At 45.3% G+C, this 14,537-nt stretch overlaps 1 protein-coding gene across 1 annotated transcript in view; it reads left to right on the top strand.

The window, feature by feature from the left end:
* Positions 1-14,537, top strand: part of LOC135916997 (ornithine decarboxylase-like) — a 110,987-nt gene that overhangs the window by 76,153 nt on the left and 20,297 nt on the right. The window contains exons 2-4 of the mRNA XM_070536515.1: positions 9,672-9,835; positions 12,645-12,734; positions 13,461-13,560. Coding sequence (XP_070392616.1) covers positions 9,722-9,835; positions 12,645-12,734; positions 13,461-13,560 — 304 coding nt within the window. The 5' untranslated portion in view covers positions 9,672-9,721. The remainder of the gene's footprint in view (positions 1-9,671; positions 9,836-12,644; positions 12,735-13,460; positions 13,561-14,537) is intronic.

Genomic DNA, 14,537 nt, shown 5'->3' with positions numbered 1-14,537 from the left:
TTGCAGGTCCGGCGAGGACGCGAACTCGTCGCGCACCCGGCTAGCCCCACGTCGGGACCGGCGTGAGAGAGCTCGGCGAATAGCGGTGCGAGTGGCGCCGGAAAAGTTAGGCGCAACTCTGCTCCCTCCTCCCTGTATGCGCTCCCTGCGGGAGCATATACAGGAACACTAATTGCGCGACCATTGGCATGATTCGATGTTGATGCTGCTGAGGATGGTGATTTTTTGGAACTTCCTTGTAAACGGGGCGATGACAGTCACCTAGCCTGCGTTATCTAATTAGGCATGCTATGCATGATTTTCATTCTAGCATTTTTTATACATCTTCCTAATGTTCTTTTTCTTCCTCAAGACAATCATTAGATTTCTTGGCAAATGCCGCACAGTTAGTAGGAGCCGCGTACTTCATTATAAGCACAAACTACCTTGTACCGCAATCTATGCAACTGCTACATGGCGTGCTACCAGGTCTTATTATATGCAACTGCAGTGCAAAATGCGCACCTACGCACACGACATGGCATGCATTTAACATCACCGTACAAGTGGCACGATACCAAGCCGATGATGCTGATGAAGATTTATTGGCATCCCTTTTGTAATAAAGTGGTGACAGTCACCTAGCCTGCTTGATTTATTTAGATATGCCATGCATGTTTTTCATTCTAGCACTTTTTATACTTGTCCATAATTTATTTATTCCTCAAGACAATCCAACCATTTCTTGGTCAATTCCCCATTAAGTAAGGGCCTGGCGATATCTGCGACCATAGAGTTTCTCACTACAACACCTAGATGGAAATCTGGCGCCACCGTCTATGGCAGTTTTCCAAGGGGCACTGTGCTGTCAAGGGAATGGCGGTATATGTGCCTGCAAGTTTTGTGTTGGTTGGTGTTGTATAGAGGCTTCATCTAAAACATGGATATGGCTTCACAAATAAGCGTTCTTAAAGTACAATCTTCATAAAAGGTTTTCGTTCACTCATATAACATCTTTCAACAAAGTTTACTCACCTAGAATGCATAACCAAGCGAAGAAAATCAAAACAGAGGACAAACTGTGCCATACAAGCACAAATATTTGTCGTCTGTCCGTCAACGCTAGCGGCCGCCCGATGCTTTTTACATTTCATATAGTAGTACATGCAATAAGAATTTCTCATAATTGAACAAAGCATGTTTTTGTGCAATAATAAAGCTAAAACAGCTTTTCACATGCTGTATATCACTTGCGACAGACGGAACGGTGCTTGTCTTTAAGGTGTCCTGGCTCTCCTAGAACGATGCCAATCCGAAGTCACAATATACCGGCATTCCCATGTATACCACAGCGTAGCAGGGCCAGATTTCCCTCTAGGTAATATAGTGACAAACTCTAAGGCTGCGACGGACGCCCGCAGCGGTGGTGGCGGCGGTGGTGGACAGAATCGCCTACATAAACGGCTATGGGAATGAACCCATAACAGCGTACGCTGTAAAAACGCATAAGGAAGCGTTACTCACACTTAATGCCAACAATGAAATATGAAATGGGTGCGGAAAGCATTGCGAGAAAAAATACGTAAGGATATATAAAATACCTTTTCTCATTACAGAAGTAAGTTTCATCTTTATAGTGCTTTCTCGAAATAAGAGTTATGCCCTGACACCTTCTTCGTCTGAAGCGGCAACATTTCTTTTACCCCACGTTTACAACCAGTTCAAGAACATAATTTGAAAGCTCAAGATGCAAAGTAGTTCTTGGAATGTCTGACGAAGAAAGCTGGTTTTCGGATCCTCACAGATTTTGTCAGCTTCACGAGCAGCACTTTTGGGGCAAGGGCGCTGCAGCTCGATATACACTTCCAGAACCCTGCCAGTTCCCTTCTCTATAAGCCAATAACACGGTCAAAATGACAAAATAGTTTCAACAACGTCCCACGACTCACTCTCTCTTCCATGCTTCGCCCATGTTGCCAGAATATACTTCCGCTCAGTTTCATTTGGGCTATAACAAACCAGTGTCTCTTGCTTTAGTTTGGTGCACATTTTCATTTGTTAACGACACGGCTGTTATTCCCATTCGCACAGCCTCGTTTAACGGTCTTCCTCTTTCTATTAACAATCTTTGGTGGCTCCTACGGATTGATCGCGTAGGAAAGTATTGACTGAATGATGTATTAATTGTATAGCTTACATTCGAGAACCACCACAAAATTATGTTGTCGACTGCGTAATATTTGCGATATGCATTGTTTTTTATATTTGTTCAAATTACGCTACAGGTTAACAACATATATGTATGTACAAGAAGTGTAAAGTCACTCACACAAGTTCATAACTTGAACTAACTCTTATTCTTCGTGTTATTTCTTGTTTCTACTTGTCACCTACATGGGCGCTTGGCCGAGGCAAATGCACTGCACGACAGCCTCAAGTGGTTTGCCATCCTGAACTCTTGCCCCTTGTTTCCCCAGATTGTAGTGCTAAAATTAATTTTGCTTTGTAAACAACGTATTCAAGCTTCTTAACAAATTTCAGCGATATAAGGGCTTAACATCGTTAAACGAACAAAGAAGTGCCAGTATAGCCCGAAAGGGGACGCATCGATTTCGATAGCAAATTATAGTACAGAGCTATACGAAGTAAGGATAGCAGTTTTTCCGGCCCTATAAACATGTAAACATTCCCTTACTAACTTAACAAGCATGATGTCACGTGCGCATGAGCAAATGTGAAAACATCTCACTCGACAACGCTGGAGTTAGGAAACGCGGCAGAAGCGGCGATCGAATTGACGTTCGTGCTGCCTCTCGCTTCAACGCGAACTAAGCGACGACCAATCAGCGCACACGTATCTATCAACTCTCAGCACGCTTTATCCCCGTCGCCGATCCCTTTCATGATAGGGCTCAGCTCACGCGGCCGCGCAATACGCAGCAGCCGCCGGAGTTGCTGTCACAATGAGCGAAATATTGTACCGACTGGTGTGACATCAAAAGAGCGCTTATCTATTTCTGTAAAACGTGTTTTGTACATTCTATTCAAGCGTCTACCGATCATTTCGATTTGCCAAAGACTTACTGTCGTCGTGCGCCCACATCTTAGTACAAATAAGGAACGTGGCATGCTCACCTGCAGTGGCCAGTATCCCACGTCCAAGAACTCGTAAAGATGGCGCGATGCGCAGTTGTTCCTGGATTCATTGATGAACACGTCTTGATAAGGTTGGCTGATTCCTACGCACAATTTAAGCGCCTCAGCGTAAGAGTAGCTCAATATTGAGCATACAGGCATCGCACTTTGACAAAATGAGATCTGTCCCTAAATGGTGCGACGTGCACTTTGGCATACTTATAATTTATAAATCGTCAGCTCACATACCATTTCACCGACGAACACAAACACGGGTGTTCAAGCTATCTCAATAACATTTAAGACACCGTTTCCAGAGAATACTGGCACCTTAAGCAGCCCCTTCAGATCAGAAGTATATAATACCCTTTCTGTCACGTATTTGTTCGTTAGGACTAATTCCACCGCCATTCTCTGCTGATTAACACAATATACACCTTGAAAGCCTTGTAGTCACTTATTTAAGTACTTGGGAGACAGTTGGCTAGTGACTGATTTGGTAAAGAGATAATGGAAGATAAAGCTTTGACCTAACCAAGGAATTGCGGCGAATCGGATGGGATGCTACGGGCCTCTTAATCCTCACAAGGAAACTATGCTATGGCTGTGGCGAAAGTTAAAATGACAATGGCAATAATATCGTCTCTTTAGGTAATTTAGAGTACACCTTTCTCGCAACGATAGATATTGACAGAAACCTTCAAATTATCGAAGCAGCGGGTCCTGTTATGCACTTCTTGTGTGTTTTTTTTAAGCTGAGCAGTAATCAACTTCACCGCTTTTTTTTTTCGTAACAAAGATTGCTAAGTCTAGTTTTACTGCTGACGACGAACTCGGAGTCAGGCATGCTTGCGAATAAAAAAATCTGAATAAAATCTACTGAACTTCGTTGTGTGAACTAAATGAACGAAAAGCTACGAAAGAAATACCACAGTAATGGATAAAGGTATCTGACAGCAGCTAGTCGCAGCCCCACGAATATAACGAACGGAAGCGTGCAATGAAAAAGTCATACCTTTAAAAACTTGTCAAGCTTTCTCAGTCCTCCAGGAAAGCCTCCACCAATGTCAAGTACTGTCATGTGAATCCCCATGCTCTCTGCCAAATAGCTGAATTTTATTAGCCCGAGGTTTCGGATCCCATACAGCTCCTTCTTCAGGGGTTGTTCTTCGGGGGTGGCGGTGTACAACTTTTAAATGGTCTTTTGTAAAGAAAGGAGGGGAGACACTTCACAGAGGGGAAGGGGGGGAACAAAAGGTTGAGGCGACGGCCGTGGTGCTGGGATGACCGGTGCTGGGGGAGCTCAACCCCGGTGCTGGGCGAAGAACAACCCGTGAAGAAGGAGCCGAATGGGCTCCGAAAGATCGAGTTAATAAAATTCACTTATTTGGCGTGGCAAAAATTAAATTATAGGTTTTTACGTGCCAAAACCACTTTCTGATTATGGGGCACGCCGTAGTGGAGGGCTTCGGAAATTTCGGCCACCTGGGGTTCTTTGACGTGCACCTAAATCTAAGTACACGGGTGTTTTCGCATTTCGCCCTCAGCGAAATGCGGCCGCCATGGCCGGGATTTGATCCCGCGACCTCGTGCTCAGCAGCCCAACACCATAACCACTGAGCCACCACGGCGCGTTATTTGGTTCGGAGTCAGACTGAAAGTCCTAACCTATAATATAGTAAAATTAATTGAAATAGTTGTTTATAACCATCTATCAGAGCACATTTCTAGAATTAATGCAATAAGCCCCGTTCAGATTGGATTTCGCAGCAGTTGTTCTTTCTGGTCAGTGCATATTGATTTAGAAAGCAAGATACGGCTAGCTAAAAAAAAAACTTAGAAGTTTCGGCCCTGGTAACATTAGATGTTGCAAAAGGATATGATAGCTCAGCGTATAGCATTCTACTCATTAAACTTGCTACCTTAAACCCTCCATCGCATATCACCGCTTGGATCAAGGATTTCTTGCGCGGAAGAACATTTTTCTGCGCATATGAAAAGCATCATTCTGAGCGGTTCTCCAAGACCGGAGGTGTACCTCATGGTTCAGTGCTTTCGCCACTAGTTTTTAATATACTACTACATGATATTCCCATTATGCAGGGTGTCACACTGCTTCTGTATGCGTATGACATTGCATTCTTTGCTTGCGCTAAGGATGTTCACATGATTTAACAAAAGTTGCAAGCGTGTGTAAATATTCTTGTGCTCTGGCTGCATTATTTGCGCATGGTCCTTAACAATAATGAAAGTGCCCTTCTGGTATTCCCTACGTATCAATCGGTTTCCTTATCCCTTGTGTGTCAGAATCAACTGATTCCGCAGGTAGACACTATAAGGAACCTGACCTAGATTGGCGTCCTCGCATATAAACCTTCTGAGAAAAGGTGAAATCGCCCTGTGGTCGGTTGACGAGAAAATTCGACAAGAAGTTTGGTATGCGTAGGAATACTTTACCTTACATTTATCACGCTTGCGACCCGTTATAGAATCTGGTTGTGTGCTGATATCTGGCTCTCCAAATTATAAGTTGCAACCTTTATTTATGATAGAAAGACGGGCGCTCCATCAGTGTCTTGCAGTTCGTAAGTATGTTGGGAACTGTGCTGTATTTAGAAGCAAATATACCAGATTTAGCGTCCAGATTTCAACTTCTAACGGTAAAAACGTTTCTTAGAGCATACGAACGTGTTCCCGGTGTTTGTCGCATAACCCGCACTATTTTTTTTTAATTCTATGTGGCCAAGATACAACCTCCCCAAGTCGTGTTTAAGCAGAGTATTTTAGCGAATATAAACTTCAACCTCGATCAGTTCAATGAGTCACTTCCATAAAAAGAAGTAATACTTGCAAGTTTGATAACGTGTTTCCAAAGAACGCTAAATTCATAGCCACACAGACACTAGTCGGACTCCTGAATCAGTATCTGGGAGATTTTCTCTTTTACGACGTTGTGTCCATGGACGCCTCACTCAAAGATAAAAAATCAGCAATAGGCACTTGCTCTCAAACACTATCATGTAGCTTTGCTATCCGTGTGCCCGATTACACTCTAATTTATATCGCTGAATTTATGTATGGCCATTGCATGGCTGTATACAAAATCCCGAAAAATGTGTCGCACATAATATCGCTCGCAGACTGCCTGTCAGCTCTTATGTCGCTAGAAAGCAGAAATGATTCACTATTGCACCGATCCCTGCACTTTTTTATTCCACATCATGGAAAAAGAAATTCGATTTTTGTGGATATCTGGACATTGGCAGACGGCATGGCAAAGGCAGCGCTTGGTGGGCCAGTGAGTTTTTTTATACCCAGCCTTACTCTGCCAGTAGCAACAAGGTATTGAAGGCGACAAGTCCTAGGTCTAAAAAATGAGCCCATCCTTGCTGCCCCGGTTTACGAACGTTTAGCGTTCCCCTGGAATGTCTGGTCTTTCCCCTCTCAGCAATGCGAAGTTTCCATTGCACTATTACGATGTGGAATGCCGCAACCAAATCTGCACATGAGTAGGTGTGGGTTCGCACCATCGAACCTTTGCGCATCATGTAGGGATATAGAATCACTGGACCATTTCCTCCTATTTTGCTGAAAATGTAATTCCGAAAGACCTACTTAGAGCAGCCCCTAACGCGTGTGGGCCTTCCTCGCTCGGTGATTAACATTTTATCTTTGGGGCAGGTACCCTTGGCCGATCTCGAAAGGAAGTGGGTGGGATAGTACATGAGTACGTCATTGCGACTGGGAAACTCACATGTTAAGCGCATTTCCCCCATTAATAACACTGAATCGCCTTATTTTCATCATATAGCATTTTCGTCATAACTGGCATGACCACTTTTCAAGAAACGGTAACAGGAAATAATTTAAATTTGACAGACCATGCAGACGCTGCCGCGACAGTTTCTAACATGTATGCCTTTCAGATTAACAGTCAGCTATGCAAACTTCAGCGCTGTGGTCTGGGTCCGCTTTTAATATCACTGTCAGCAGAATCATTTTGTCTGCGCACCTACTTTCCAAATGCAGCGGAAGCGCATGTGCTGAAAGAAAGTTGGTAAAACGGAAACAACTGACGTTAGTGTAAATATTTCGTTGCAGAGCGGGCGACGGCAATGACAGGTCCGGAAACAGCAAGGGGTCGGATGCGCTTATCAAAAAGGGAAAGGGGATGGGGGGGGGTTAGCAGCGACTCGGTGTTCTCGATGTCCGAAGAACATGTGCACGTTCAATGGCTGTAGATACAACTCAACCCAAAATCCTGGTGACAGCCTTGGGCTGAAGGACTTTGAAGGAGTGCCATGTTCGCAAGTACTGAAAGTCGTGCTTTGTAACACACACGCACTCCACATTTCCTTTTGAGGTGTATTTCCTCTCGATAGTCTTCCTGTCTGACGCTGTGGCTCACGGCACACATGTCTTCTTCTATCTCGTTCGGGTTGGCTAATAGCCCTTAAATTCGGCTTCACTCGCTAGCTTGAACCTGGCAACTTCAAGTAATAAACGCCCGTCTCCACATTGAGGACTCGCACTGCTTTCTGCTACAGGCGAACGTTCAGAAGCAGGACCAGCATCCTCCACCCACTCCCTTAACCACTTACGGCTTTAGTAAAGTTTTGTATCACTGCTGCTACATGAGAAAAGCCGAGCAGAAATAGTTTTTGGTTCAGGCTACGTCTCTATACTGGATTCATCGACAGCGCCCTTCTGCAGATGAGCGCTTCGGTACGACACACTCTACTGCCATGCTTCGGAAGAATTACACCCCGTGAACAGCTGCAGGTGCCATCTGCAGCGTTCATTCTCGCCCCAAAGCCCCCCCCCCCCCCCCCGTCGCTTGCTCACAACCGCCTCTCTCTTCCGACGAGACCTGAGTTTGTGACCCAGCACTACCACTTGCCTTCTCTCCTCGTTACCAACTCCCTCTTAGTTTTATATGAGCATCTGTTTTGTGCACGACAAATTGTTGTCTCTTTATGAATTATTGCCCCTTTCTTTTCGGAATAACGGCCGCAGCTCGAAAAGCTGGCATAAATGCTGTTGTAGGCGCTTTTCTTCTTCACGGCTTGCACTAAAAGGTTCAGGTGCGGAACAGTGGGCTACTCTGTCGTGAGTACCATTTTCTGTGCGAATTTTACAGCTGGTGCCACTAGGACGGAAACATTAGTTAGCTGCTCCTAATTTTCAACACTTCACAAACTGTTACTAGAATAACAGCCACGCTTTCCAAGTGAAATGAAAGTCAAATAAAATAATTTAGTCACCTTACAAATGTGATTCCTACTTTTTCTGCGGTATACTGTTTCATGAGTGGATGGACATGCCCCAGGAGACGCGAATATGCTGCCGACAGAATACATGCCAATGAAGAGCGGAAACAGTAGTAACAAAATCTTCTCAGTGGTCACTTTCTTTGGCGGCATTTAACCAGTGAGAGAGTGTATGACACGAATTTATCCGCGTTAAAAGCAACACTTTGGAAGGCGTACCCTTTCGTATTTCGCACTTTGATCACCCCATGGTATGTGAAAGGAAGCGGTTGATCATTAAGTTATTGAAACATTGATCATCTTAAAGCTGAACGAGTTGAAATCGGGCCACTTTCATTGGTTAAACCATCTGCCATGTATTGATCGTACAATTCCCTCTGTCAGAAATGTCGCTGCACTCAATATTCAGTCGTAGTATGCAGCAATAAAGTGCTCACCAGCGGCATGCATGGGGTAACGCCGCAAGTGGCTGTTTTTTTTTTCAATTTCTTTTTTCGTGCTCGATTTGTATAAAGGGTACAAAAGGCCACCCGAAGTAGACGAAATTATGGAGGAAATTAAAGACGAAAAAATGCCAATTTATACCAACCTCTGTCACTGTGCATGACGTGTTATATGCATTGACTTCTAATGTTGCTCTCATAACGATTTCGACGTCTGTGGTTGAGCGTTCGTCGCGGGCTCCATCAGTCCATATAACATCGACTTTCGCCAGTCACTCACCACGGCATTCGGGGGGAAACGAGTCCGGGTCGCCCAACAGACAGACAGACAAAGAACTTTTATTTTGGTCCTGAGAAGACGATGAGTGTCCCCGTTAGGGGGCAGCGTCTGCGGGCCGCACCCACGACGGAGCCGGGAGGTTGAGACTCTCGGCGATATCGCGGGCTCTCTGGACAGCCCTGCACCTGTTTCCGAGGTTGGCGCACGCAGAGTAAGTGAATTGGAACTGGTGTCGCACTTCTACCAAATATAATGCGCCGTCTGTCTCTGCCAGACTAAACGCGATTGTACGAAAAATTAGAAAAAAATTCGGTGTTTTAAGTGCCTTACGTGCAGCCCACTGTGCCCGCTTTGAAATGTCACAAGTGCGCATATGCCCAGTAGCGTAAGTTAAGTGTAGTGGTACAATTTGTATAGCGGGCATCACTGAAAGCGAGCAAACGTGTTTCTACAAGCAACGTTCGCCGCTTATGAGGAGAAGCATTTGGAAACTAGAAATGTTAAGCCTCCTCGGTATCCTATGACAAAGAAGTGGACCTTCCTTAAATATATATTTTTTTTCAGGAGAACTTGTTTCTCGTGGTTCAATTATCGGCTACACCCAAATAATCGAAATGCTGATGAGCCGGGTTCTGCTACGGCGACCTAAACTGAAGGTCGGATCACTGACGGCGGCAAATGCTCACACATCTGGACCTTCTCAGCATCACTTCATGTCACAGAGTGCGGTAAGACAGCTTCCTCGTTCGTACGTGTATATGTTGTGGGACGTTATCATTGCCACTTTCGTCAATTAACGCTAGCCTTTCGTGTAAAGCGTTATGTGCACCGATGCTCAATGGTAACGCAACCTCCAGCCGTTCGCTTTACGAGCTACGCTTGCGTCCTGCGTCACTGCACTATTACTATTACATTGCACTATTACATTGACTAAAGCGTCGTCCTCTGTCTAAGCATCGAGTTGAGGCACAATGACCATCCTTTTTCTAGGTCATGGCGATAATATATTAGCTAACGGTCACTTATTCTTGCACACGACAGTGCTAGCCTTCTTTATGCGCGTTACTTTATGCGTTACTGTATAAATCCTTCGAAGTTCCTGCTCTGATTTTTTTTCCTGCATTTTTTTACTTATACACTGTTTAGTAAGGTAGTAGTGGTCTCCTTGCCACAATAGCCTACATTATTGTTTTTCTCTGACATCATAATGTCTAGCAACTTGACCAGAACGGCTTTCACCCTACGTGGTATGTGTCTCTCTGTTAATGTAACCCATTCTTGTTGTGTGTGTTTGTTTGGGGGGGGGGGGGGATGTAGTGATACTCTTTTTTGGCAGCGTGTCCTTCCCCGAACTCGGAAACATAGGCAGAGTGTATGGTTTTTAAAATAATTGCGAAAAGGATTATGCAAAACACACCCCTGATGTTTGTCTATGTGACCGAAGTTTTCTTGTAGTTTTGGACAGCGGGGCATTAAAACACAACACATGGTATGTGCAGGGAATAAAGTTCATCATACCATACCACGGTATGTGCAGTGCAGGGGTCTCTATTTACAGATTGCAATACTGTGGCGCTATTGTGTCGCAGTGAGATGAGAGATGCGCAGCGAATTGCGTTAGCCCACGATAGATCTTTCATCGTCGCCAAGCTCGCGCAAAAACTCTACAGACAAGATATGGCAGTCTCCCCACCACACTATACACAGATGCCGCGCAGTACTCCCAAAAAGCAGCCATGACGGCCAGCGTTGTCGACTATAACCTACAAGAGGTGGTCTCGATGACGGTCCGCACTGCCAGCGCCCTCGTAGCGGAGGACACAGCCATCGCCTTGGCCATCACCTCTAGCCTGACCAACGAGTACATCACAATTATTACCGACTCCCAGGCAGATTGCCGTAGCTACGCGAGAGGTCGAATATCTTCAATCGCCCACCGACTCCTCAAACAAGCCTCCCAATTCCCGGACGTTGAAATAGTGTGGACTCCAGGACACGAGTCCCTCCGTGGAAATCAGCGTGCGCACGCTGTAGCCCGAGCTCATGCCTCCCGGGTGCCACAAGAGAGGGATACGGACGCATCCATGGAGCCCGTACCTTTACAATACAACACCATACTACAACACCACAGATTGAACAGACGACAATACCCACCTCCACACAAGACCCTCTCACGTGAAGACGCCGTAACATGGAGGCAACTACAAACCAATACATACCCACATTTAAGCAGACTACACGCAATCCACCCTATACTATATTCATACAAATGTCCCCTTTGTAATGATTACGCCTCTCTATATCGCACCACATGGGCGTGCCCCATTGGGAAGGCGGCCCCTCAAATACCCAACCCCACACCCGAGCAGTGGGAGGACGTGCTGACTAGTTCGGACCCTCGTAACCAGCAGCAACTGGTGAGGCGGGCCCGGGAGACAGCAAGAGCCGCAGGAGCCCTGGACTAAGGGTGCGTCCCGCACAGGCCGAAAGACACCTGCTTGTCCTTCCTTTTCTTTTTTAATAAATGTTCCTCCACCTCCTCCTCCTCTTCAGAGCAAGCGGAAGCTTTATTCGGCATTAAAACGTTTTGAATCACAAGAAGTGATGTGCTTTGCCTTGCATAAACGTGCTACGGGGCCACAGTATGACGAGAGGCGTACGTCGAATTTCGGTGACGCACCCGTCCCGTGATTTCTCTCTTCATCGTTTGCTAGAAGACGCGTACGCTCACCGTTTGTGAATAAATTATTGCCAAGTGGCGCGGGCTATACCGAGTTGAGCGTCTCAAAAGGAAATTCCTCGAGGGAAAAATCCCAAGGGTGTTTTATTCCCCCTTTTTAGGGACGCTTCCGCGGCCTAGTGGTTAGAACACCAGGCTTCTTTACTGAGTGAACCTGGCTCTAAGCCAATCATCGGAAACAGCACGATTTATTTATTTATTTATTTATTTATTTATTTATTTATTTATTTATTTATACATACATCACAGGCCTCTTGAGGCATTGCGTAAGGAGGGAGAGCACACTCAAAGGTTATACAATAATTAGAATACATATGTAAATACATATACAAAAAAATACAGTGTAATAAATGAGTTGTAAGGGAGCGAGACGTTTTGACGTCGATGTGCATCTGCGAATTCGATGGAGGTTGGGTTATAGATCCCTCGAAACCGCAGGAAGAGGCTAAGAAGTCTTTGCTTTCGATCATCTTTCAAACAATTTGTGGCTTCTGACTTTTATTCCTGCACAACACACTTTCGGCCGCCGAACCCGACGGGCTCACGCTTAGCGATATGGACCCGCCTTGTTAATGCGCTGCGTGAATACTGAATTGCTTGGCAGCATCTACGGGCTACAGCTCAAAACAATACTTTTCAGAGCCTCGGAACGAGTGAAAGTAACAGCTTTTTTCTCACTGGGCACCACCTTTCTGATGGTGTTAACGCTCTACGCAGGTCAAAAACACAACGGAAGAAACCCTGGAAATCTCTATTGCTTCATTGTGTCTGCGCTCTTCTTTCTTTACTTGCACCAGTCGCAAGCCCCTTACGTAACGGACGATGGAACATACGTCTTCACTCAAGGATCAACGCAGGATGTGGCAAGACAAATTCTTGCGAAACGGGTATGTGATCGTTGCTAGGAGGGAGCGTAAAAATCACAAGTTCTCGAACAAAGAAAACGTATTGGCTTGTGTTTCAGCGCAAGAATTCAATTCTAGGGTTCACGTGCTAAAACCACCATTACCATAAGCGCAATAACATTTGGGCGAATGGAAGGTGCACAAGTAAGCTTCACGCAGTACTATGCTTTGTCAAAATATACCAGAGATTCTTAGACACATCATGTTAGGCGCACGTCACAGCGTTTTTAATACATCCTCTGTTAATTCGTTGCGCCCTGCGTCGCTTTCGGTACGTTCTGCAGCATGACTGTGTTTGCTGCCTGATATCAGATTTGCGGCATTTGTTTGACACAAATGCTCCCACCCCCCGTCCCACACATTTGTGTAGGAGGGGGGGGGGGGGCGGCAAAGCCTGTGAAGCGAGCAAGGTCAACCTCGTTTTCAGAATACGTGTGATGTATTCAAAGTCCCTTTTCTACCACCTTATGTCCGGGCTTCAATTTTTCTGAGCTATGCACACGTGCACTGGCTGATGTACGCATTAAATTACTACCACTTAATTACTCTGTCATCCGTGCAGTTCTTTTAATTTCTTTATTCGGAAAAAGAAGGCTCTGAGTTATTGCTATGCTCCGCCAATTAGCCCCTTTGTTTATCTGTAAATCCTAGCTACCGCTGACCAAGCGGATGACGGCGGGTCCAACCAAAAATTTTTATATTTCACAGCGTGCAGAGGATGAAGCATTCTTCGTCTGTGACGTGCGGGACATTGCCAAGAAAGTTGACGTCTGGCGGCAGTATCTTCCCAGAATCATGCCTTTCTACGGTGAGAATTTTCGATAATAACTGAACAATGCTTCTGCGCAACTTTCATGTGCTGCGTATGCAAAACACAAATAGTTGCCGATTCAGACAGTAATGGTTTAGTGTACCATTGTCGTGTACACTCTGCGCCAAAACAAAAATGCAGGAGAAGCTCCCCTCAAAAAAGCATGAAATAGCTCCTTTAAGGATACCACAGTTGTTGAGCAGCAGTAAGCTCGAGACGGTAACGCGCCTGTCGCAGAAAACACAAAAACTGTGCTCGCTGTTTAAGTAATCACGCCAAACCAACTAGCCTGCTGGATAACCTTAAGAAGCACGTGTAACAAACGGGTGATTTGAAAAGTGATTAGGAGAGGAAAAACTCGCCCCTGTACCGCAGTGGATATGGCGTTTCACTGCTAAGCTCGAGGGAGCGGGTTCAGTGCTGGCCGTGGTCTATGGCTGCATTTTGGCCAGGGCGAAATGCAAAGTGCTGGGACAGGGTGTCCCAGCTAACTTTGGCCAGAGTTTAAATATATGGGAATGCCACGCAACTGGACAGAACCAAGGCAATGTTATTTGCCATCGCTTGGAGATACTCAAACAATATTTATTTTCATTACGTCAAATTAGATATTTAGCCTTAATTAATCAACTTCTCAAATATTATAATTAGATTAGCAGTGTCAATGAGAAACTTTTAGAGCGACATGAAAAACTCTCGATGCAACCTTCTGTTGCTCAATACGTGCTACATAAAAGCATTTTTCCGAGCGTGCAAGAAGCCCGCGAATGCACGCAAAGTGCCTCTGGTGGCCAGTCGCGCACCTAATGGACTGCACCACGGTTTCTCATCTTTCTTTCTCTCTTTTTTTCTTTTCGTAGCAAACTCGCGTCAAAAAATTGATTAAATTGTCGGGTTTTACGTGCCAGAGCCACGATCTGATTGAGAAGAACGCCGTAGTGGGGGGCTCCGGTATAATTTGGACCACCTGGGGT

Source organism: Dermacentor albipictus, chromosome 1, assembly GCF_038994185.2.
Source record: "Dermacentor albipictus isolate Rhodes 1998 colony chromosome 1, USDA_Dalb.pri_finalv2, whole genome shotgun sequence".
NCBI classification, from domain to species: domain Eukaryota; kingdom Metazoa; phylum Arthropoda; class Arachnida; order Ixodida; family Ixodidae; genus Dermacentor; species Dermacentor albipictus.
This window is presented reverse-complemented; position numbering and strand designations above follow the sequence as displayed.